Source organism: Bos grunniens, chromosome 15, assembly GCF_055505025.1.
Source record: "Bos grunniens cultivar Pamir isolate PY7600 chromosome 15, Bosgru_T2T1.0, whole genome shotgun sequence".
Taxonomy (NCBI): Eukaryota; Metazoa; Chordata; class Mammalia; order Artiodactyla; family Bovidae; genus Bos; species Bos grunniens.
Genome location: NC_141179.1, coordinates 66,480,045 through 66,502,156, shown reverse-complemented (window position 1 = coordinate 66,502,156; position 22,112 = coordinate 66,480,045). Strand labels below are relative to the sequence as shown.

Below are 22,112 nucleotides of genomic sequence, written 5' to 3'. Positions count from 1 at the left end.
AGTTGGAAATGGATTTATTTTCAAAGGAATTCTTTGAGTCTGAGGGGAGATGTTTTGTTCAGATTTTGTGGGGTAGTAGATAAACAACCTGGAGAAGAAAATGGCAACCCACTCCAGTATTCTTACCTGGGAAATCCCATGAACAGAGGAGCCTGGCAGGCTACAGTCCATGGGGTCACGAAAAGACTTGGACCCGACTTAACCACTAAACGAGCAAGCAAGATGAACAAGAAGATACTATCAACACAGGTTTTCCCGTTGGGTTCCTGAGAGGGTGCGAGAGCCCTGAGGGCAGTCTTCACTGATTGCAACTCCACCTTCTCCTCAAGTTGTTTTCCAGGGAAGAACCACCTCCTCCTGCTCCCAGATGACCTCCTTTGAGAACAAAACAGGGGAGTGGCCCCTCCTGAGCTCTGGGGCCAAGCTAACCTCCTGCCAGCACCCTCTGCAACCCCAGCCTCCCTGGGCCACCATGTAGGAAACTGGGGCCCCTTTTTTTTCCTCTGAAGTTTCCTGTTTCTTTGGATGGAACAGAAGGACAAAGTAAGTTCTTGAGTAAAGGGTCGGAGTCTTGTTTTGAAAGTAGAGAGTGAGGGGTTCACTGCCCGCTCCACTTTCCATGTCGTCTTTGTTCCTCTGGCCCAGTTGACGGTGCCGAGGTCTCCCCCCTGCATCCTAATGAAGGGCGATGAAACGGGCTAAATCTTGGGGCACAATGCTCACCCTGCGGGCTCAGACGCGCCTTTGAACAACACAAATCGGCTTCCACCAATTAAAGACAAATGGTGTCTCTGGATTCATTGGGGTTCTGGGGCATCAGGAGGTTTCCCACTAGCCTGTCCCGAGGACTGGGAAGAAAACAGCCTAGGATAAGAGGCACACTTTATATTTTAGCTTCAAAGGGCCAACCCGTGTTTCTCATCAAAATAAGTGACTGGGAACTTTGGGGTTTTCCGGGAGACCTTAATAGTGATGAATGTGCTGAGAACCCTTGTGGGTCACAGTCACCTCTCCCATCACAGGTAAATAATGGGCTGCAGGCTTGCTGGGATTAATGCGTATTTGTTCTAAGATCTCTTAGGGGAGACATTGTAAAAATGGAATTTTGTACTGGCTTCTTTAGAGTTCGAAAGCTCTGTTTCATCCTTAACATGTAGAAGACGGGTAAGAATACCTTTGTCCACACTGCGATGACACAACCTAGGGTGGAGAGCTTGGACTCTGGTCAGAAAGACTTTGGTTTGGTTCTAAATCTGCGATTTACCAGCCTGGTAAGTCTTGAGCACGTAATTTACCTCCTAGGAGTCTCAGTCTCCCCACTTATAAATTCTAGGAAAATCTTATCAAGTTCTTCTCAGGGGTGATGGCAGGGAGGGAACGAGATGATCCATTTAAGATACTTGTGTATTGATACAGATAGTGATAGAATTATACTGAATTTAATAGAAGCAGTTATTCTTATTACTACTTCTGGGCCCTGTAGCCATTTAAAAGTTTGGCAGAAAGCAGGGATGTTCTAAGGGGTTAGGGCATCAGCACTCGTTTCTACAAACTAGATGATCGTGACAAACCTTTCTCAGACTCTCAAGGTTTAAGAAAATTCTTCCAAGAGTTTCTGAGTTTTTTCTGTGAACTGTTCCTCCTGAATCATTGCCAGATGCTAAGGACTGCTACCATTACATCTGCATCCAGACAAGAAAGATTGGGTTTTAAAGGACAGGTAGATACTGCCAATGCCATTGTCATAAAGAAACCCTGGATCCCAGGAGTAGACACGCACAGTGGCACTATGGATGGGGAGTCTCTGTAGCCAGAACAGCCAGAATAGGGGGCTGTTGGAGATGAAACATGGAGTAATAGCAGGGGGAACTGCATTGGGAAACTCTGGGACAGGTTGCCCCAAGCATCATGTTACTTGGTCAGCCTCCTTATTCCTCATGGTTCTTTTTTAATGGTCACTCATTAACATGAAGTGGACTCTATGTCTGTCCCCTGTGGTTATACAGGAGACCAAGTCTCCAGAGCATCCCTTGCATATTAAATTAGAGCAACAGGGCAGAAAAGAGAATGCACGGTCTGGCTGGAGAGGACATGAGGGGTATAAGGATAACTTCATAAAAAAACAGTTCCTGGGGATCCACTGTTATTACCCACCAGCACTCAGTAACCCAGAGCCTTTGGAGATGGAAGGAGCCCTGGGAGGATGCTTAGCTAGTAGTCTGCTTCCTTCTTACACTTCCTATACCAGAGCCTCCCATCTGTTGTCTCTCTGTAACATGGAGATGAATCTCTGCCACCCCTCTTAGCATGTTTGGAGGGATGCTGTCTCATTTGGATTTAGATCTGGAAATCCAAAGTGGTCACTGAACACAGTAGAAGCTGCCCTTTCACAACTATCTAATATTTGCTTGCTTTTATAATTCAGGGAGAAAATTTCCTTATCATTTGAATCTTTTTTTGTTGGATAAATCTGAGTCTACATAGACCAAATGACATGTTAGCCTTAACTCTGCTGGGCTCCATGAATCTGTGGCCTTTTAATCAAGGCATTGCCTCTTCTCACTCAGAGTAAGATGATTAGGATTGGTATATATGGGGTGCATTTTGCTGGTCAGCAATTGTTGTAGTGATGGATGGTGTTCTAGCCAAATAGTAAGAGGACAGATCAAGCCTCATAAACAGCTCTTCAGCCTGACTGACTCTGAGAGCTTGGGATGGAGTGCCCATCAGTGTGGGATGGGCCAAGTCTACCACTGTTTTACTAAGACACTGCTTCCACTTGCCTGCTCCTTGTGGGGACCCCCTTGGCTTTTGCTTTGGCAGACAAGGTCCCTGAGGCAGGACTTCATGCAGGGGTAGGATTTATTTTGGTTTTGGGTTAAGAAGTAACCCGTCAGAGCTGGGATAGACTATATGCCCATGGAGGGAAGTGGTGGGAAGATAAGAAGAGTAGAAGAACTTGAGAGCAAAGCCGAATTACCTTCTGATAGAAGCAACTTACCTGCTATCGCAGACCCCGAGACCGACTCCAGCCACTTGACAGAGGTTACAGTGTTCTCATTTTCCTTAAAAACTTCTGCCTTGTGGGGCTTTCACCACCTGTCCCTCACCCTGCTTCAGAAGATGAAAGCTTCTTTTCTGCAAAACACAAGGCATGTTTATTGATATCCAAGTATTAAAAATGACAATGGTAGTTATTCTGTGCATTCTCAATATAGACCAGACTCAGTGCTCTGTGTGACACTGTCTCATTTAATTGTCACCACATCCCCCTGGGGTAGGTACTGTGATCCTCCCCACTTTGCAGACTCATCCAACCAGACATTTTTGAGTGTCTGTTAGTTGAGTGTCTGTTACCTTACCAGGCACTGGTAAGGTAAGGCAGGGCTCTTTGGTGTATTTTCCTGCTTCATTTGGCAGAACTGTACAGCAGTTCCAATTTTAGCCCTTTTCTGGCACACAGGAGAGTGGTCATGCCATGTGTTTCCCAGATACTACTTCTTCTAGAAAGGTGTTTGGTAATGATGGTGATGATGAGAGTTACTAAGTGGGCAGGATCTCAGGACTCAAATGTCCTCTGAAGCTCAGGACTCCTCTGCAAGGTCATCCTCTCCATCCCCAAGGCTAAACGGAATTTCCTTGTTTGGACTATTTTCACCGTGAGCATACTTCACGTTTGAAAAGTTGACGATGAATGCCGCTGGGGGACATTTCCCCTAGTAGTTTAGGGTTATTACCTACCTGTCCAGCCCCATCCCCTGGAGCTGACTCAGAAACACTCTGAAATTCGAGGGAGCCCTCAGAAGACCTACTGAGCACACACCAGGTAGAAGACGACTAAGTTTCTATAGTTATGTAAGCTACCCATCGACTGTACCAAATGAGGATGTTGATTTTGAACAAAAGCAAAGTAACCAGGACTTTCTGAGGATTTTTTGAAGCGGACCCGTCTCTTAGGCACAGGGAGTTTCAGCTGTCTAATGAAATAGGCCATCTAAACACCAGAAAAATGGTATCCGAAAGACACAGTGTACCAGGAGCCAAGGACAATACTGATTAAGATCAAGTAGCTAATTGAAAGCCTCAGCCTCCAAATTGCTGCCAGATGAACAAATAGCAGTGTGTGCAGTCCAAGTATAATTTCACATGGGCACTGTCTCATTCACAACCTTGGAAGGCTGGAAAACATCAGGGGGGCAGAGTTCCATCAGCTGGACAGGGATAAAAAGGGTTTTCAGTGGAGGGGTTATATCACCAGTTGGTGTCATTGTTCCTGGTTGGGGAAGACGTTTTGGAGGTAAAAGATGTTGGATCCAGAGGCACCAGACTCAGATAAAAACTGAACAGGAAGAAGTGCGAAAGGGATTCAAGCCTATCCAAAGGCTGTCTCTGGGTGTTGGTCTCATATTAAGTTAGGTTTCCAGGATGAACGAAGTCCCAGTAAGAAAGTTAATGCTTTATATATAAATAATATATGTATTTTAGAAAACTTATGAATTTTTGCCCAACTAAAAAATTTGTGACATTTTGATTCCACTTGTTTGACTTAGTATGAATAGAATGCTAGATTTCTAATTAAAAAAACAGATATGCAATAAGCAACAAAGGTTTACTGTATAGCACAGGGAACTATAGCAATATCTTGTAATAATCTCTAATGGAAAATAATTTAAAAATAATATATTGTATATGTATAACTGAATTACCTTACTGTGCACCTGAAACATTGTAAGTCAACTATACTTCAATAAAATATACATATTAAGGGAAAAAAAGAAAGTTAATGCATTTTCCAAACAGAACTGAAATTATCACAAATTGTTCCTTTGAATTTGGTGACAAGTGAGAACGGGTGGATAGCAGAGTATTTGAAGAGTTGAGGCTAATACCCCAGCTCACACTGCCAGCTAGATAATGGAGTCCTGAATGTTGTTGACTTTGGATCTGTGTCCCTTGCTGGAACTCTCAAGATACTCTTACAGCTCTAATAGTGCCTGTTAAAGACACAGAGTGGTCCCCTTAGTGTTTTGCTCAGGTGACTCTCTCATTACCCTAAATGTATCATTAACATAAAATTTGAGGAAAAAAATGTATGACTTTTTAGGTGCAGTTTTGTAAAAGACATCAAACCATTTTTATAAGCAATCAGCTTGCCAGGTGGTGCTAGTGGTAAAGAATCTGCTTGCCAATGCAAGAGATGCAAGAGACGTGGGTTCGATCCCTAGGTCGGGAAGATCTCCTGGAAGACAAAAATGGCAAACCACTCTAGGATTCTTGCCTGGAGAATCCCATGGACAGAGGAGCCTGAAGCGCTATAGTCCATGGGGCTGTGAAGTGTCAGACACAACTGAGCGACTGAACACACACACACAGGGTATAAATAATAATTAAAGTAAGAAAGTTTAGAAGTGGGACAAGAACAGAGAAGGAGGACTCTATATGGGATGAGAGAGTAAGTTCAATGTTTGCATCAGATGGAATGATCAGCCTCAGAAAGTCTGCAATTCTGAGTTTCTTGGCAGCAAAGGCAAAAAAGAGAAAGGCCTTCGCTGGTATAGCTCTCATTGTATATTAACGGAAAGCAAATACAAGTTCATTTGCAGATGCAAATATTGTTTGTGTTATTTTAATCCCTAATTCTTTACTCTCCTTATCTAAAGGTGGGTGCTGGAGAAGTGTTTTTCACTTCAACTTTGTAAATAACAGAAATTTAACCTTTTTTATACCAAACGTGTAAAAACTGGGTTCTTCCACCTTCCTGGGAAAAACAAAAGGTAGCTAGACTTTATTATGCTAACACTATTACTGTTGACCCAGTGATCTCCAGCCCCAGGCTCCTGCAACTCTGCCTAAGGGCTTTCTCTGGCTCTCAGAGTCCATTGACTCATATATGAGCAAAGACTGGAGTGCTGAGGAACTAATGTTCATCTCATCATCTTTCAACAAATAATTGATGGTGGTCTGTAGGTAATAACTCATATCCATTGCTCTCTGGGTAGTATGATCTGAGGCATAGTCTACACTGTCTCCCAGAGTTTCCCAATGGCATTGAAACTCCATTGCCCCCAGTAGTAACTTTCTTAATAATAAAAACTTTTGTGTCTTACTTCCCTACACTACTTTTGGCCCTTCTTGACCTGGGTTCAATCCCTGGGTCGAGAAGTTCCCTGGAGAAGGAAATGGCAACCTACTTCAGTACTCTTGCCTAGAAAATCCCATGGACGGAGGAGCTTGGTGTCCATGGGGTCGCAAAGAGTTGGACACAACTGAGTGACTTCACTTTCTTTCTTTGGGATCACCACCTACATAAGCTACTTATACTCAAATCTGTCTCTCCCAGCCTGCTTCTAGAAGAACCCAACCTAAAATAATTTGTGAAGATATTTCTCTGAGGAGCTAACTTAATAGAGTTATAGAGCTCAAGTCAGCTAGATCACTATTTGGTTGGTTCTTTAAAATATTGGGTAAGACATTGATCAATGCTAAGTAACATACATTTCAGGATTACATTGTCTAAAGGATGCTCAAAGTATGATTGTATTATTGATTTAAAAAGATTCAATGTTAAATCCAAGAATTGATCTCTCTCTCTTTTGTCTTTTTCACTCTCACACGCACACTGTTCTCGGTGTGAAAGAGCCAGCCCAGTCCTCTGTGAGATGGGGTAGTACAAGTGAGTGGAGACGCCAGTAATGTTTCTAGAGAGAGCCTATGATGTGTCCCAAAGGACTTAAAATCTGAAGGATTTGGTCATCCTCTGCCATCTACCATTTTTCAGACACGTGTTAGAAAGCAGCTGCTCTCATCGTAAGGAAGCATCACCGGGTCTGTGCTAATTGCGTCCTCTTTCCTAATTGTGCCCTTGATCAGTTGGTCTCACTGCATTAACTGTAACACGTGCCCTGGTTAAATGGTAGTCTCTGTGTCAACACATCTGTCTAGTATCACAAGGAGAACACACATGTGATACAACAGATTCCAACAAATCCCAAATGATTATTCTTAGCATAAGCATCTAAAATAGAGCCTGGTTCCATTTCACCCAGGTGTCTGCCTGTAGATTAAGAGGTTATCTTTCAGGCAACACAAAGGCTGAGTTGTATCAACCCAGTTAATCGTACCTGATGGAATCTTTGGTGCAACCCAGACCACCATCAATTGCTGTGGTTGGCTAGTATTTTCTGAGACCACCCCCCTACACCTCTTTAAATTATTTAAGGCCCCAGTGATTACCTTTACTTTATTCTCTGGTTAGACCTTCCTATGTTCTGATATAATTTTATAAGCAAAGTTAGACACTAGTCTTTTAGGATGAAATGGTGCTAATGAAAATAATTATATATGTGTGTCTCCATTCCCCTGAAGACTTGGGGGTTAAGTCTCTGGAAGGCCTCAAACCATTTTTTAATAAGTGCTTACATAAGCACTTATTTTAATAAGGCAGGGGAGGGCCTTGGGTTGTCTGGGTTTAAATGAAAATTTTTCATTAAAATTACAGAAGCACATCTGCCAATACCTGATTCTGCTGGACACAGAGGAGGCGCCGATTGAATAGAGGATGCAAGAAAAGTCATCAGTGATACCAACAGCCAACGGCAATTCACAAGCCTTTACAGAAAGACATATTGGGCTTCCAGAAAGAAAAGTGGTGGTTGAATTCTTTGGTTCCTAGGGGCTTTTTTCTATGTATTATCTCCAAATTTGAACTTACAGCTTTGAGAAGAAAGGAAAAGACAAATACTCATGAATCTGGTGTATCATATTGAAATTCTAAATTCATTCATAAAAAGGCATTTTGTGAGCAAGGATAGAGTAATATAATGGAACAAGCAGTCTGCTTTCTTGCCACAGCTGGATCTGCCTCTGAATTCTGTGATCGTTAGGGTGATGGGAAATGGACCGTCTCCCTAAATTAGGAATGAAGAGTATGAACTTCCTTTTGTTATGGTCAGTGTAGTTGATCTGAGCAGAGGGCACGAAGAAGGCGGTGTTACTTGTGTGCACCAAAAAGCTGCTTCTCCTTATAATGTCTCTACAGTATCCTGATATACTTCTTGATGTCTCTATCATCATGTCCATTTTTTATGGTCATGGTCCATAAAACCTTCTGGACCTGGTCATCTTAGCTATTATACCTTATGCTGAGTATGAATCTTAGTGGACCAATCAGGGGAGAAAAGGATATAACTTTATTTGCTTTAAATCAACTTAAGTCCAACTCTAAGATCCACAATTCAGGCCCATGGGAAGTTCAGTCATTGCTGGGGCCATCTCTGTACCCCAGGGTTGCAAAAGGTCCCTGGCTTTACACAGACAGCAGCAAATCAGTAAGGAGAATCCTTGGATGGTGTATTCTGGGTCCACACTGTTCAGCTTGGGGAAGTCCATGTCTTAAAGCTCCTGTTCCCTTCAGGTCAAAACAGCCCTACTGATGGAGCCTGGGGGATGGGATGCTGGAGTCTGAGACTATCTGTGAAGGCTGGAGACCCTCTGATGAGATGTGACCTTTCTAGTTGCCCTGCCAGTCATCCTCCCCAAGATCTCCTAGGAGTGCGGAAAGCCAAGCAAGCCCCGTGCCAGGGGTTGACTTAACCACCTCTTGGGCTTCTCATCACTCCCAGGAGTGCTGCCATGGGGAGGCATGAAGGGTTCTGATGCCCAGGGCTAAGAAAACAGAACTCCCCAAACCAGGTCCTGAGCCACATTTGGGTCCACATGATTTATTAAAGGAAGTACCTTCAGGATCAACCACTAAGGAAGTTGCAGAAGGAAAATGGGAAAGAGGAACAAGCCAAGCATGAGTGATTTTAACTGAACTCCCAGACTCAGCCCCATCCTGTAAGGTGCTGGGAAGTGTAAACCACACCTTGAAGAACAGGAGTGGGGCCTTTGTGCTTCCGCACCCATCTGTCACTGGCTACAGGCAACCCTGGGGTGAGCATGAAGGGGCCGAAAATCTAGGCATTTTTTAGCTCTTCATTTGGGTGAGATGGTGCCCATGCCCAAGGGCAGTCTGTGAAGGTGGCAGGTGCCAGCTCTCAGCAGCAAAGCACACGTATAGAAGCAGAGCTTGGGAAAGGTTAAGAGGAGACCTCGATGGGGCATCAACAGTGATCACTACAAGAGCCCTGCAAAGCTATTGCATCTCCTCTGTAAAGTGGTACCACAGTGAACTGCCTAATACTGCTGTTCTGAAGAGCAAAGAAGACAAGGGAGAGAAGGTCTTTTTAAAAACGTTTATCTGAAACAGTGTTGCAGAGAAGTGCATCCTGAGTACTGCCTTTGCTTACAAGGTAGCATGTAAAGGCATGCTAAACTTAATGTGTTTATATCCCTAGGCTGAGTCCCCAAAGTAATAGGACAATGTGCTATTTATGACTAATTATGGAATATTTTATTTAGCAAAGCAGGAGTTTGATGCTCCTTCACAGCAGTGATGCAGATGTTTTAAATTCTCATTTGGCTTTGTGTGAAAACATCCATCCCACTGAGGAGAAATGAAATCAAAAGCACTTGAAACATCAAATAGGAAAGAATCATGAGTCTGTTCAGTGGGGAGATACAGAGGTTTCTAAACAGAGAACCCACAGGGAGAAAAGAGAGATAGCTTTGAAATCTAACCCTAGGGAGATGCTCTGATGAGATGCAGATGGTCTATGAACCCAACAGGTAGAGGTCTAAACCGGGAGAGAAAAGGACGGATGCGGAAGTCTTAGAATTCTCTTCAAAAGCATCAGAGGAGAAGGTGTAGCTTTGAAAAGCACAGGAAATAAATGAGGGAAGAAAGACTAATGCTCAGTAGATGTTTGATGTAAGAGTATAATTTTAAGGCTTCATTACACAGGATTAAAATAGATGAATGTAGAGACCATGCTTGGTGTGCCCAGAAGTCTGAATCAACACACTGGACCCAGATCTGGAAACCCATCGCATTGCCAAGAGACCAAAAAGTATTGCTTTGTACTTGAAAAGGTTCAATAATTAGATTCCTTTATGGATTTTTCCTTAAGGTGTATGCATTTGGGGAATTGATTTTTAAAGGCAGTTGGATGCTTTGTAAATAAAGGCAAACAAGGGAAGTAGAGACTATGTGTAGTTTAAATTGCTACTCAAAACCAGACCAACCAGAAAAGTGTTATTATCTTGCTTCGTAGACAAGGAAAACAAGACCTGAAAAGATTAATTTTCCCAGGCCCTAGTTTATTAAGTGGAAGAATGAGTACATTTTGGCCTTTATTCTTTCTACCCACACACAGACATTTGTTGAATACCTGTGTATTTGAGCCTATAGCTATCTGATCCTGGAGGCCACTATTTTTCCGCCAGAGTCTAGTGACAAAACATTTAAATCTGAGTTCATGGAACGTGGGATTACACTCTGGTTATGCAGGATGGTAAAGAGATTTGCGGGGGGCAGAGAGGGTCTGGGAGCACACACAAAAAAGGCATGAAGACTTAATGTAGATTTATAGGCTTAGTGGGGGATACCCAAACCATCTCCCTGACACTTTAAAAAATAATAGCTATAGGACAACAACAAAATTATAAAATACAAAATCTTATGGCTACACTTTCTGATTATAAAACTTGAAAAAATAGTAGAAAGAAGCAAGAAACATTCTCAAAGTTACAAACCAGAGATACTGACTGCAATTATTTTAAAGTATGCTTTTCCAGTCCTTTTATTCCTTTGGCTGCTTAAATTTTCTTTCTTTGGTTTTGATTTTGAACAGCTTTATACGCTATGTCTGTGTGTGATTTTCTTCATACTTATCTGGCTTGGGACCTTGTAAATCTGTAGGTCAGTGTCTTTCATCAGAAAAATGTCAGTTGTTATCTCTTTACATGCTGGTTTTCCTCCATTCTCTCTCTTTTCTTCTGGGATGCCAGTTACATGCATTTATTAACCTTCTTACTATATCTTTACATTTTCCTGTACATTTTTCATCTTTTTGTCTCTTAGGCTTCATACTGAGTCTTTTCTTTGAAACTATCTTTCAGTTTGTCAGTACCCTTCAGTTGTATCTGATTTGCTATTAAACTCATCCACTGAATTTTTTACTTTATGTCATTATAACTTTTGTGTTCTAGATTTCTCCTTGGGTTACTTTTTAAGGTGAAAGTTTTCTTCCAAAGTCCTCAATTTTATATTTTATTTCCTTGAATATTTTCAGTCTATTTTTAAGTCGTATCAGACAACTCCATTATCTGAATCCTTTATGAATCTATTTCTAACATCTACATTTCTCTTGAATTTCAGCCACATGGTCTCACCTTCCATTGAACCTTCCCTTGGAAGCATCATCCTGCTCAACCCTGGTCATATTTCATGAGCATAACTTAAAACCAAATGAAAGAGAAGTAGACAAGAAAAGTAGGCATGTGTCTTGATTTCAGACATGTCATGTTAGAAAGGAATATGCATTTAAGAATTATACAAATGTGGCAGAATTCCTCCACCTTGGGCAGACGTGTTTAGATATCCTGAGTCTGTTGCCCTTTAAATCTTCCTTTAAACCCTTTTCAATGACATGAAGAACCTGGATTGTCATGAGGCTTTATTACCTGGAAGGGCTTGAGAACTCTCCAAGGTTCCTGCCAGTTAAACCCACATGAAATGTAATAGAAATCGGACCCATCTCACACGTAAGAGATCATGAAGTGGAAGCCTAATGGACCGTGAAGGTACTTACTTCTAAGCGGAGAAAAATCCAATGATTAGGCTTACAGGAAAAGTGATTTCTTGTATTCTCACTGAGGCTGACATGGCTAGAGGCTAGTTCATTTTCTTTCCGTATTCCAGGACAGGCCTTAAATATCACTCAGTCTTTCTTGGCTGTGATCTCTAGCAAGCAAAGTTCAAAATGAATGAGGAGCTACACTTGAATTACACAAGTCATAGCCCTTTGATAGTCTCACTGGTCACAGACTGAAGTCTCTGCGGGTACCATACAGCTGGTGGATGGGGACTGTGACCAAGGCAAGAATGTGATCCTGTCTAAGTAGAGAGTTCCGCCCTGCACCACCTGATTCTTGCCGTGTGTGAATATAGACCCAGGGTTTCCAGAGCTAAATTTTGTCAGAAGCTAGTAACACAGATTTTTATAAGACACTGTCTGATTTTTATGTTGACAACGAATTCCACTCTCTGAAACTTGCAGGTATGACATATGTTTTGGGGATGATTGAAGTCTGTGGGCTCTTCCGGTTGTTTCCGGGCTATGTATTCAGCTTCAACTGAGTCTGTACTATAAGACAGTGGCCCGTCAATGAAGCAATACGGAAGGCTCTTTCTGCCTCTTCGTTCCACATCATCCAGGGATTCCTAGAAGTATAAGCACTGGGATTTTTCTGAGTCCACTTGAAGCTTCAAAAAGTACAGTGCCTTCTCTATGCCATTTTGGTATTTTTAAACAACTCACTCAGTGAGATCCCTTTTTGACATTTAAAATGGGACTTTGGCATCAACCACAGGGAGATCGCGCAGAATGCATAGTCCAAAGCACACAGTGTCATTGAGATCATCTGTCATGTGAGCTATGAGCAGTCTTAGAGTAGACAAACCAGGAGCTTGACCAGTTTTAGCAACTTTGCCAAATTGCACATAGGAACAATGCATTAATTTTTAGTCCTGAAATATTATAGAAGCGTTATATGAATGGATATCCATTTCTTGCCTGGAGGCAAGCAAGCAGGTTATTTGAAAAGTAACTGGGACACTTAAGGGAAGAAAAGAATGTCCGATGCGTAACTGAGTTGTGTGGAGACTGTTTTATAATGTGCTCAGTTGTGTCTGACTCTGCTACCTCGCCAGACACCTCTGTCCAAGGGATTTTTCAGGCAAGAATGCTGGAGTGGGTGGCCATTTCCTGTTCCAGGGGATCTTCCTGGATGAGAGATCAAACGTGTGTCTCCTGTATTGGCAGGCGGATTCTTTACCACTGAGCCACCTGGGAAAGCCCCTGTTTTATAGGGATGAGCCCATATCTTAGAAAAATGATTAAAAAGAGACTAGAGAGCCTGATGGAGTGATTGTTATCTAAACTCAGTAATTAAAGGTTGAATTCTAGGGGGACTTACTCTGTATCCTTAGGCAAGTAATATTCAGTATTGTACCATAATCCATTTGAGAAAAATATATTGTCTAGCTGATCAAATATTTCCAGGATATATCTACTATCCTGTTCGGTGCTCAGGATAGCTTTGTTGATGCCAATTTTACTCTAAGTAGCTGTGCAGTATGAATGAGAGAATAGAGATCTCCTATAATGAGTATTGTTAAATGTTTAGATGGAAAGTTCTATTTGGAGATTAAGGGACTTTGTTGTATCTCTGAATTTATATTGCCTCTAGTGTTTTTTAATTACAACTTTTAACACACCCAGTGTTCTGGCAGATGAAATAGAAAATCTAAATTCATAAATGTACTCTCATTTCTAATCTATTGCACTTTCTGGGTACAACACAAGTAGGAAACTGAATAGTCTGGTTTAATTGCCCAAGCTTTAGGGAACGAAGAAGATGATATTACAATACTGAATACCAACAATCCTTGCATACTGAGCATAAAATCTAGGCAAAATGTTTATTTTGTCTAGGCCTGTCCAGATTTCACAATTTGGGAAGCAAATGAATGTGATTACATGAGAGCCTGATGTGCTGTCAAATTTATATATATATATATATGGTGTGAAACAGTTCTCAATTTAAGAATAAATTGTTAAAACAAGAAGATATGTCTAATGCATGGATTTTTCTGTTATGCGTTTTCTCTTGGTAATTCCTTTGAGTACCATTGTTAGCAGGCTCCATATCACTGCATTTTTAATTCAATGAGACGTGAAAAGATTCAGTGCTAAAGTGGAATGCTTCAGACTCTTAATAACGCTCCTTTTCTTTTCTTTTCACTTTCAGTCCTTGAAGAAAGAAACTGCTCAGACCCTGGGGACCCAGTCAATGGGTACAAGAAAATTACAGGAGGCCCTGGGCTTATCCATGGGCACTATGCAAAAATCGGCACCGTCCTGACCTTCTTTTGTAACAGCTCCTATGTTCTCAGTGGTAATGAGATGAGAACTTGCCAGCAGAATGGAGAGTGGTCAGGGAAACAGCCAATCTGCATAAAAGGTGACTGGCAAATATTTCTGAAGTCTGTAGAGATAAGTGGAGTTGCTGAACATTTTGGTAGCTCCCATACCTGTTTTTGAAGCCCTGGGGAAAAAAATTGCCTGTCTCTTTTAAGTTCTCACTGAAACCATACATTATTCTTATTTTGGTGTGTCAAAAACATATCCATAAAACATGTGCTTCTTTTTTAGACCGCCAAAGGACCAGTTTATCCTCATCACAATGTCTTGATGTGATCAAGAAGAGTGATGTAGTTATCAGAGCAGTTTAGAGAGATGACAAGGCTGAGTTTTTTATGTGTAACCCCAAGGATAGAACTGAAACAATTAATATGCATTTATATGACTACATTTATCTACTCTCTGTGCAACATTAAATCAATGCAAGAAATAAAAGACACAATAGACACATCATCCCTGCCAGCCTGTGTGGAGGGAGGTTTGAAATGTTAAAATGTTTAAAAGCATCTTTAAAAGACAATAAACCCTTGAATATTCAAAGGAGAGTTATAGAGCAAATGAGTAGTGTGTATTCTGAGAAATATGAGCTCCAGTTCTCCTGCAGCAGGGAGGACTGGAGCCCCTTTGGGAAGCAGGGAAGGATTTACTGAGATAAAGAGGAGTTGGGATGGTATTCCACTTGGAAGACAAAAAGTGGTATAGGTAGAAGTGAAAGAATCATGGTAAGTAGAAAAAATCAGTCAATCGGGGAATCTGGGAGGTAAATTTTAAAAGGTAGTTTGAGACCAGAACAAATGGGACATTGCATAAGGAAGTTTGGACCTGACTCCATGACAGTAGGCATGTGTAGTTTCTTTTATACATATATCATGTATACATGATATATATATAAATATGCACTTTTATTTATCTACTTTTTATTTGTTTTTGGCTGTGCTGGGTCTTCGTTGCTGTGCGGGCTTTTCTCTAGTTGTGGAGAGCGGAGACTGCTCTTTGTTGGAGTGGCTTCTTTTGTTGCAGAGGATGGGCTCTAGGGTGGGTAGGCTCAGTAGGTGAGGTTTCCAGGCTCTAGAGCACAGGTTTCCGGGATCAGTAGTTGCAGCACACAGGCTTGGTTACTCCATGGTATGTGGATCTTCCAGGATCAGGGATCAAACCCGTGTCTCCTACATTGGCAGGTGGATCCTTACCTCTGAACCAACAGGGAAGCCCCATAGTTTCTGATCAACTTGATTCACTCGTTGCTCCAAGTCGACAATAGCTCTTTTTGGTGGAAGGACTGAGCAAGTAACACACACACACACACACAACTAACTGGTTGTTTCCTGAAGAAAAGCATGTCCTTGGCCTAGATTATCCAGATGATTGCTTCAGTCCTCCGCTTTGCCTTCTGAGTGTTTGTCAACAACCTGAATCACGGGAAAAGGAATGAAAGAGGAAGGCTGTGAAAGGAAGACTTTAGACTTTAGCCAGGAGCGACCTTCATCCCCAGCAGCACAGAATATGAGTCTTGATTTCATTAGGTATGGAAATGGTGTTACCTATGTCTTTGGAGATTTTTTGTCAACCCTTCTCTTACAAATTAATACAACTAGAGTTCCCTAGGTTGCTAATTAGACAAATGTTGGCTGCTTGATTGGGAAAGTGGGATGGGAAGGATTCCTTTTCACTTGTGAAGAAAGAGAGACTTCAACAAAATTAAACCAGTCTTTGAGTTGCCCTCAAAGGATCATTAGAAGCCTTAATTGCAGAGAAAGGACCTGGAGGAATCAGTTACTCAAGATTTATTGTTGGTTGACACTGCTGTTCAGTTTTAAATGAGAACCTTGTGATTTCCTATCTTGGGCTACATTTTAGAACCTTGCCCTTGGCTTTTATTCCATATTGATCCAGTTTGCTAATACTATTTACGTAAATGGATAATTCTATTAACTACTATTGCTTCATATCACTGGGCTTCCCTGGTGGCTCAGACAGGAAAGAATCTGCCCTGCAATGCAGGAGACTCGGGTTTGATCCCTGGGTTGTGAAGATCCCCTGGAGGAGGGCATAGCAACCCACTCCAGTATTCTTCCCTGGAGAAGTCCATGGGCAGAAGAGCCTGGTGGGCTATAGTCTATGGGGTCACAGAGAGTCGGACACAACTGAGCGGCTAATCCTTTCACACTTTCATATCACCTGTGTGGAGCAGCTCTGCAGACATTCTTATTCTCCTTGGGTTCTTCAAAGGGGGATGCCATTTTATTAATAAATGAAACTCAGCATGCTCTGTTTTTAAAAAATTCATTTATTTATTTTGGGCTATGCTGGGTCTCAGTTGCACTCGTGGGCTTCTCATTGGGGTGGCTTCGCTTGTTAGAGTACAGACTGTAGAGCATGGGCTCAGTATCTGTGGCTCACAGCCTTAGTTGCCCTGCAGCATGTGAGATCTTCCTGGATGAGGGATCGGACCTGGCTCTCCTTCATTGGCAGGTGGATTCTTACCACTGGACCGCCAGGGAAGTCTCTCAGGATGCTCTTTTGCTAAGCGAGCTGTTCGTGCTTGGCTGACACGTCTCACTTCTGAGAGCCTGGGGAATGTGCATTGGTGTCCAGAGAGGGTGGTCAGGTATGAATCTGAATTCATGGTGTGAACAGTTAGTATGGAAAAGGATTATGCAGCTTTAACTTTTTCTTTCTAGCCTGCCGAGAGCCAAAGATCTCAGACCTGGTGAGACGGAAAGTTCTTCCAATGCAGGTTCAGTCAAGGTGAGGTTGAAACACCTGAACTCTGCTTTAAAGGCAAATGACCATTCCTTTCTCCACCCCCTTTCCCTACTTGTGTTTGGCCAAAGACAGTCTGAGGTTTCTTAGGGACACTCCGTGTTGACTTGCCAGGAAAGAAAAGGGCCTGTTAGATGGAGGCTTATTAGCTAGCTGCCTTTAGCCAAGAGGTAGCAACTGTTGGAATATGTACAGGTTTCACTGGATCGTGGGAAAGTCAGTGGCTGGTGGGAAGCCAGACTTTAAGATGGCCTTTGAGGAGCTGGATTTTAATACTTGAGTCCTTCTAAAATGACTGCGTATTTATCATGCAGCTTTTAGGGAGATGGCATTCCTACCAAACACAGTCAGTCGTGGCTTAGGAAGATGTCCTTGATAGTGATCAATCAGATAAAGCAGGCTGGTGGAGCTAGGAACCAGAGATGAATGACTAGCCCCTGATGAAGGATGTGAAGCCTCGGGGCGGGAGGCGGGGTTGGGCGGGGAGCCCACCTAGTCTTTCTCCTGGAAAGACAGAGGTGGGGACCCCTGGTGGCAAGCTAGGGAAGTTGCCTCCCCTGGATTTCAACGAGGCTTAATGCTTGGCTTCCTTCAGTTCCCTACTCAGTTTTTACCTGGCAGAGAGACCCTCCATGACCGTCCTTTAAAAAGGATAGCACCCTTGCCTCCACCCTGACTGCTGAGCTGACTTCTTTACCCAGTATTCTCTGACCTTTACAGAGATCTCCAATTTGCACCTGGGCATCCATCTTCACCTATTGTCCTACTGACATTTGCTTGTTTATTTGTTCAATTTCTGTCTCCTCACAACCCACCAAAAAATTGTTAAAGTTACACGTGCAAGAACATTTTCTGTTTAGTTCATGCTGAACTTCTAGTACCTAGAATAGCGCCTGCCGCATAGTGGACACCCCCAAAATAGTGAATGAGTGAATGGCTGGATTGGATGGACGGGTTCAAGTGCTGTTTCTGTCATCTCTCTTTAGTGCTGGCTATTCTTGGGCAGATTCCTAAATTTGCAGAGCCTTTAGTTTCCTCTTTTCAAAAATAAGGGCAATCACACTAACGTTTGCCTCTAGGAATTGTTAAGGATTAAATGCAAGGCAAATATCTCCCTGGAAGATTCATTGCTGGAGCAAGGATATGACGGTCTTCAGCAGACAGGCTCATCCAGGAACCCCCAAAGGCAATGCAAAGCTTCAGTGGCCAAAACCTGAGCTTGTTTGCAAGTACAAGAGCCCCCTGAGCTACAGAGCTGGTTCTAAATATGAGCTAAAGATTTGTAGAATGGAATCAATGTAGGTGGAATATTTGCTCTGAGCAAAGCATTGTACAGACACGTGAAACATTTCTTAAAATGGTATTCTCACCGGGGTGAGAATCGTGACTGCCCAGTGCTGTCTGGGGTCCTGTCTTGGCTTCCTGTGTGTCCTTCAGCATCCCCACCTACCTCTCTGGGCTTCCTTTCTCCATGCATTAAACAGGGATGAAAACATTGATTCCTAAAGGAAATCTAACTTGTCAGTTAATAGTCATTATGCACTGATATAAAATGAGCATAAGCTGTGTAGTATGCATACCTCTCTCCCAAGAACCCCAGAGTGGCCTCTGGGGCTTCAACTTCAGGGCTCATTTAAAAGGCCTTTTCACATTTGCACACAGCGCTTCTTATTTCTCCCAATCAATGAGCTCTGAGAGAAGGTTCTATTCTCTGAGGTGGACTAATTATATCCGTTAATTGCTAAATCAAGCTACTGTATCAACACAGTTTAGTTTGAGTCAATTCCTTATATTGCTCCATTATGATAATGGTTAGAGCAGAGTAGTCATTTGGATTTCTTTCCTTGAAATTAACTTCTTTTCTTGTTTAATTTCACAATTAATTTGTGTGTGTGTGTGTGTGTGTGCATGTATAGTGTACCTTTGGAAAGCAGCTATTATGTCAGATATTATGCTCTTCGGTTAAAACCCTGGGTAGCTGGAGGCATGCCAGAAATGGAAATGGAGGAATAAATAGAAGGTTGAAGTGTGCAAGAAAATCTGCTCAGTAGAAGAGATATGTGTGTGTGTGAGAAAGAGACAGAGAGAGGTGAGGGGAGAAAGGGAGAGCGAATCACCCACACACAGGATGAGATAGCTGTTGTTTTCTTCCTTCGTACCTGAACATCTTCGTGTAGCTTGGCATGGATGCTAAAAGGGCTGTAATGACCGTCTCCTGCCCTCCTTTCTCTCCGGGCCCCTCTGCCGTGATGCAGGGAGACGCCATTACATCAGCTATACTCATCAGCCTTCAGCAAGCAGAAACTGCAGGACGCCCCTACCAAGAAGCCAGTCCTTCCCTTTGGAGACCTGCCGCCTGGGTACCAACATCTGCACACCCAGCTCCAGTACGAGTGCATCTCACCCTTCTATCGCCGCCTGGGCAGCAGCCGGAGGACGTGTCTAAGGACTGGGAAGTGGAGTGGCCGTGCCCCATCCTGCATCCCTAGTGAGTCAAGGCTTGTCCTTGCACTAAAACAGCTTGCATCTCTCATGGCTGCCTATGAAAAGCCCCTGACCCTGTTGAAGACTTCTGGGGAAAAAATCCTGGTCCAAAAGAATAGTCCTCTAATACTTTCCCCCAGCTTGGTGAAGTCTGAAATTCCACAGTTAGAGTTTCCTTCCTTTGGCTTAACCTAATTTGAGAGATGATTAAATCTTAGATGAATTTTTGAGGAAGAGGGGGCATGCTTTCTTGTGGATGATTTTATCATATTTACTTGGAGAAAAGGGACAGAACAGTCATTAAACACCATGTGGGGAAGGCATTAAAAGTGCCAGAGAACTTCTAGTTATGTCATATTGGTTACCTGAGCCCCCGTTTTCATCCTCATCACCCAACGGGATTAATTACGTTATTGTTCATAAGTAATGAGGTATCAGTTACTTACAGGTTATGTAATAATAATTACGGAGGTAATACATGGAAATGTCTGGAGTGGGCTTTTGCACATACTCAGCTACTACCCCCATCCTTTTTTGTCAGAGGAGAAGAGCAGTAGTCACGATATTTTGAATCTGTTTCTATACATTATACATCATCTCATCCACTCTCTGCAAGAACCTAGGAGACAGTTGTGATTACAGTATCCATTTTGCAGGCAGGAAGACTGAGGCTCTAAGAGATTAGGCAACTTACCCAGTAAGTGCCTGGGATGGTAAGACTCCCAGTTATAACCCTCGACTTCATAGTCAAGCATGTTAAGGTGGTTGATTAGTATTTAAAGGAAAAAAAACAACAACAGGTTAGATGCTCTGTGGTCTTGACACCCGTAGGGCCCACCTTTCCAGATATGTGCTCTGTTGGTTGATTGACACATTCCCCTCTGGATGGGAAGGTCTGAGTTTATCTCACTGAGCTGGTGCTTTCTCCGTAGTTTGTGGGAAAACCGAGAACGTCTCTGCTCCGAAGACCCAGGGCACGCGCTGGCCGTGGCAGGCTGCCATCTACAGGAGGGCCGGCGGGGTGCACGGGGGTGGTCTGCACAAGGACGCCTGGTTTCTGGTGTGCAGCGGTGCCCTGGTCAACGAGCGCACCGTGGTGGTGGCTGCCCACTGCGTCACTGACCTGGGCAGGGTCACCGTGATCAAGACGGCAGACCTCAAAGTCGTCCTGGGGAAATTCTACAGGGATGACGACCGGGATGAGAAGAGCATCCAGAGCTTGCGGGTGAGAGAGGGCTGCAGCCTGGAAGTCTGGTTTCTTTCTCGGCAGCTCCCAGCACCGGGCGAGCAGTTATTCTGTCAGTCTGTCACCTTGACATCCAGTCCAGAGCCTGGAAATATTAGGCACATGCATTCTCAGTTGCTCAGTACTGTCAGACTCTTTGCAACCCCATGGACTGTAGTCCACCAGGTACCTCTGTCCATGGAATTCTCCAGGCAAGCAGACTGGAGTGGGTTGCCCTGCCCTCCTGCAAGGGATCTTCCTGACCCAGAGATTGAACCCCTGTCTTTTGCATCTCCTGCATTGGCAAGCAGATTCTTTACCAACTGTGCCACCTAGAAGCCTAATCTTTCATGATTGGCAGATACTAGAAAGGGGCATCTAGAAAGACTATGCAGTCTTTCCCCCCCAAAAAAAATTTTTTTTAAATAAGATAATAAAAAATATCTTCTATCATTGGGGTCATTGAAAGGTAACCAACCACCTATTATGTTTAGGACATGGTGCTAGGTAGACTGTGAGGACATAGAGACTCAATAAATTTCTAATATTATTTTCTTTCCCTCCCTCCCTCCCTCCTTCTGTACCATCCACCCTCTCATGCAATCTAGCTCATCCACCTGTCCATCCATCCATCCATTGTTGAGCTCCCACAGCATGCCATTCATTGGGAATACACACAGAACTGAACAAGGCATGATTTTTGCCCTGAAGAGTCCACAGGCTAGGGGATGAGACAGACCAGTATATTGTGACTAATCCAGCACAATAGAATCCCTGGGTAAATGAGCTCAGATATAGAACAAGTCTATAAAAATGTTACAGCGTATCATAGATGTAAGCTCCAGGGGGCCCCATCAAAGAGGGTGATGAGCAAGAATGGGGATAATCAGGGGAGGCTTGGTGGAAAAGTCCCATGGACCATCCTAGGTGTAGCTCTAATTTACTGGCTTGACGGTAAATGAAATGTTTACAGTGGACCAGAGGCTGCCACCTGGTAGCCTGTAGAGGTTTGTGTTTTGGTAGTGCTACTGTATATTTTTTTAATCAGTTATTTCCCAACATTCAGAGAAGGCAAAGGCACCCCACTCCAGTACTCTTGCCTGGAAAATCCCATGGACAGAGGAGCCTGGTAAGCTGCAGTCCATGGGGTTGCTAAGAGTCGGACGTGACTGAGCAACTTCACTTTCACTTTTCACTTTTATGCATTGGAGAAGGAAATGGCAACTCATTCTAGTGTTCTTGCCTGGAGAAACCCAGGGACGGCAGAGCCTGGTGGGCTGCCATCTATGGGGTCGCACAGAGTCGGACACGACTGAAGCAACTTAGCAGCAGCAGCAGCCAGCATTTAAAAACCAAGAGGTTTCAGCCAGAGGTCTGGAGTCTACTCTCTGGCAAAATGAGCATCTCTGCATGGCAGTGGTCAGCTGAGCAGAGTGGTGTGCCTCTTTGCCTGGGGTATGCACCCCCGTCCTTCGAAGCCTCCCATGTCCACTCCACTTATTTAAAAACCACCTGCCAGCCCTGGTAGGCATTTCAGTTTGCGACCCTGGAAA

General features: G+C 43.3%; 1 protein-coding gene across 6 annotated transcripts in view; it reads left to right on the top strand.

Moving 5' to 3' along the window:
- PAMR1 (peptidase domain containing associated with muscle regeneration 1) overlaps positions 1–22,112 on the top strand; it is an 80,545-nt gene that overhangs the window by 57,201 nt on the left and 1,232 nt on the right. For 5 of the 6 annotated variants that reach the window (XM_086338658.1, XM_086338663.1, XM_086338662.1 and 2 more), the window contains 4 exons: positions 13,915–14,127; positions 16,769–16,835; positions 19,106–19,338; positions 20,267–20,559. In XM_086338658.1, coding sequence (XP_086194784.1) covers positions 13,915–14,127; positions 16,769–16,835; positions 19,106–19,338; positions 20,267–20,559 — 806 coding nt within the window. Of the gene's footprint in view, positions 1–11,803; positions 12,043–13,914; positions 14,128–16,768; positions 16,836–19,105; positions 19,339–20,266; positions 20,560–22,112 lie in introns of those variants that run through there. The other variant, XM_086338664.1, reaches the window with a different exon arrangement.